Source organism: Cibotium barometz, chromosome 53 (genome assembly GCF_041138505.1).
Source record: "Cibotium barometz isolate CiBa-2024 chromosome 53, ASM4113850v1, whole genome shotgun sequence".
NCBI lineage: Eukaryota > Viridiplantae > Streptophyta > Polypodiopsida > Cyatheales > Cibotiaceae > Cibotium > Cibotium barometz.
The window spans coordinates 8753924-8757094 of NC_141098.1; the positions used below are offsets into that span (position 1 = coordinate 8753924).

Genomic DNA, 3171 nt, shown 5'->3' on the forward strand with positions numbered 1-3171 from the left:
GCTTCCTTACATGTAAAGTAGACAGTTGAATATCTTCTTATTCTTTTTTGGTGACTTTTTATTGGTCGTTGATTACATCATCTTATACATTCGCTCTAGTGTCCAATTGAATATATGCACCCATTAAATAATACTTTATGCATATGTCCATTCGAGATCATAATCCCTTTTTGCAGTGATACATGTATCATCATGCCATTTCATGTTTTGCTTACGCCCTTTTACATGATGAATTAGCAAACCTTCTAGTTATGCTTTCTAACTTCACAAGTGTCGTGCTTTGGTCATGCCATACTACTCCAAATGCATCAGAGGTATGAAAAATGCCAAATAATCTTATACAACTTTCAAAGCATGTTCTATCAGAATGTGAAGAACAAGATATTGCATGCTTGATCCATTAGTGTGCAAAAATTCAAGATAACATTTTGTGATCAACCCTACTACTAATGCATCATCAATTCTCGATTTCAAAATCATCTTCTACATTTCTACTGAATCATTTTTCCCTTTTTTTAAATTGAGTGTATGCACCCATTAAATATTACTTTATGCATAATTGTGTTCAAATGAGCCCTTTTTGCATCCATATAGCTCATCACCATCATGTGATTTTCATGCTTTGCACACCATTCTTTTAGATGAGCTTCTTGAAAAAGAATCAATAAACCTTTCTCCCTATACCATCTAATTCTAGAAGTGTTGATGTGTTTTGGTCTTGGCATAGTGGTTTCAAATTCTTATTGCATCGTAGGTATAATGTGCCAAACAATCTTCATATGCACTTTCAAAGCCTTGTTCTATCTAGTGTGGAAACAAGATGTGGCTTAGGGTTTGGGAAAAGAGTGGTTAGCTTTACTTGTTCAACTTGGGGAAAAGCCTTCTCAAATTTTTGTGAGAAGGAGAAAAAACCCTTTCAAATTTCTCAAATTTTAGTTATTATATATATATATATATATATATATAATACCTTCCCAAATATGATAATTTCCTTCTCAAGCAGTTGGTGAAAAGGATTTCCTGCAAGCTTACGCTATGGTGTGGGAGGAGCGCGCGCCGCCGCAGAGGATGGCACGCAAGCGGAGCAGCCGCTGTCGTCCATTGGCTGCCGCGATCTTGCATGGCCCTCCTCCGAGAGTCCCAATCTGGTTCCCATCGCCCATTAAAATACTGCCTTACGCAGAGCTTCATAACGCCATAGCTTAGCCCCTCCAGCAAGCTCGCTGCACTCCATCAGTCTAGTGACTCTAGTCGATATGGCCTCCACGTCCAGCCTCTCCTCCTCCCTCTCCGCCCAGCCGTTGCTGAAGCTGCAGGGCGTCAACGAGCTGGCCCGCAAGGTTGGCTACTCCGAGTCCCGCCTGCAGATGAAGACCTCGAAGGGCTCCAGCGGCAGCATATGGTGAGCTTGCTGAACGCGCGCATTAGCTGCTAGATATGTTACATTGTTCTAGATCGATTGTGCGTGGTATGTGTCGCAGGTACGGGGCGGACCGCCCTCTGTACTTGGGCCCTTTCTCCGGTTCGCCACCGTCCTACCTCACGGGGGAGTTCCCGGGAGACTATGGGTGGGACACCGCGGGGCTGTCGGCGGACCCGGAGACGTTCGCCAAGAATCGGGAGCTGGAGGTGGGCTATGCTGGGCGCGCTGGGCTGCGTCACTCCGGAGCTGCTGGCCAAGAATGGCGTCAAGTTCGGCGAGGCGGTGTGGTTCAAGGCGGGCTCCCAAATCTTCGCGGACGGCGGGTTGGATTATCTGGGCAATCCGAGCTTGGTGCACGCACAGAGCATACTGGCCATCTGGGCGTGCCAGGTGGTGCTGATGGGCGCCGTGGAGGGATACGGACCGTTGGGTGATGTGAGCGACCCCATCTACCCTGGCGGCCAATTCGACCCCCTGGGCCTCGCCGACGACCCCGAGGCCTTCGCGGAGCTGAAGGTGAAGGAGCTGAAGAACGGGCGGCTGGCCATGTTCTCCATGTTCTGCTTCTTCGTGCAGGCCATCGTGACCGGCAAAGGCCCCATCGAGAACTTGTCCGACCACCTGGCCAACACCACCGTCAACAACGCCTGGGCCTATGCCACCAACTTCGTCCCAGGCGCCTCCTAGCCCTGTCCACCACCACCACCACCAATCATTTGTGTCTCATTGATCTTATTAATATTGTCTAGTATGATTAATTTGGAACGAAAAAGTAACGTGAACAATGTCCAATTCTCTCTCTCTCTAGTCTCAATCTATCCACCCGAGTTCAAGTCCAACCGTTGGTCGTATATGCTCTCGTGTTGCATTCTATCACGTTAATCTCTCTCTCTCTCTCTCTCTCTCTCTCTCTCTCTCTCTCTCTCTCTTGTAGTGTTGAGTTGAATTCCTTTGTCTCAATCAATATTTCAAGATTGTTATGCATTTGTATTCCACGTTTGTATGCACAATTATATGTCTCATGTGCAATTAGTTGTTGGTCATGGATATGATGTACTTTAAGGATGAGAGGAAGACGGGAAAAATACCAAGCTCTAGAGAGGATTATGCACAAGAAGGTTGTGGCTTTGCTAAATTGTAGCTCATGGTAAGGTTGCCTTCATTGATTCGAGAGCCATCTTGCAAGTACATGCACTTTACCGTGATGGGTCGAGACATGATGGGTGGATGAAACTATGTAAACTAACAGAGTGGTTTTACTAAAGTGTATATCAACGGGAATGGGTGAAACTATATAAACTGACGGAGTGGTTTAATAAGTGTATACAAACAGTGGGAATGGGTGAGGCATGTCCGATGATTTTTAGGGTACAAGAAATCTTTTGTTCAATAATTATTAAGGTACTTTAAGGTCTTCCAAAACCTTTGAATGATTATTAAATTATATTTTAGCTAAGGTCTTCAATCAAAGCACCCAAGACTGGGTGAAAGTAGGAAAGGGTGTACATACTATAGCCAGGGTGTAGTTTTTTTTTAAAATAGCGAGAATATTTGTATAGTTTTTTTTTAAAAGAATGTGTATATTTTTTTTTGGCTAGAATCATATGTGAATCTAAATTTTTAAAACCCAGAAGCTTTGTACTCATACAGCATTCATCTGTACATGCGGAGTGATACTTTAATGTGAGAGACCATCAATGCTTTGTTTTCTGCTCCCTCTGCCCAGCCGTAGGTCATACGCAGCATTT

General features: G+C 44.7%; 1 protein-coding gene across 1 annotated transcript; it reads left to right on the top strand.

Annotated features, from left to right (window-relative positions):
- The first annotated feature begins 1256 nt into the window (after positions 1 to 1256).
- Positions 1257 to 2110, top strand: LOC147608252 (chlorophyll a-b binding protein type 1 member F3, chloroplastic-like). The gene is made up of 2 exons (XM_086789056.1): positions 1257 to 1402; positions 1482 to 2110. Exon 2 carries the CDS (start codon positions 1565 to 1567, stop codon positions 2108 to 2110), a length of 546 nt encoding a protein of 181 aa, XP_086645182.1. The 5' UTR covers positions 1257 to 1402; positions 1482 to 1564.
- The last annotated feature ends 1061 nt before the right edge of the window (positions 2111 to 3171 follow it).

Coding starts and splice junctions, on each gene's coding strand:
- LOC147608252 (XM_086789056.1), top strand. CDS start 1,565: ATGGGTGGGACACCGCGGGGCTGTCGGCGGACCCGGAGACGTTCGCCA.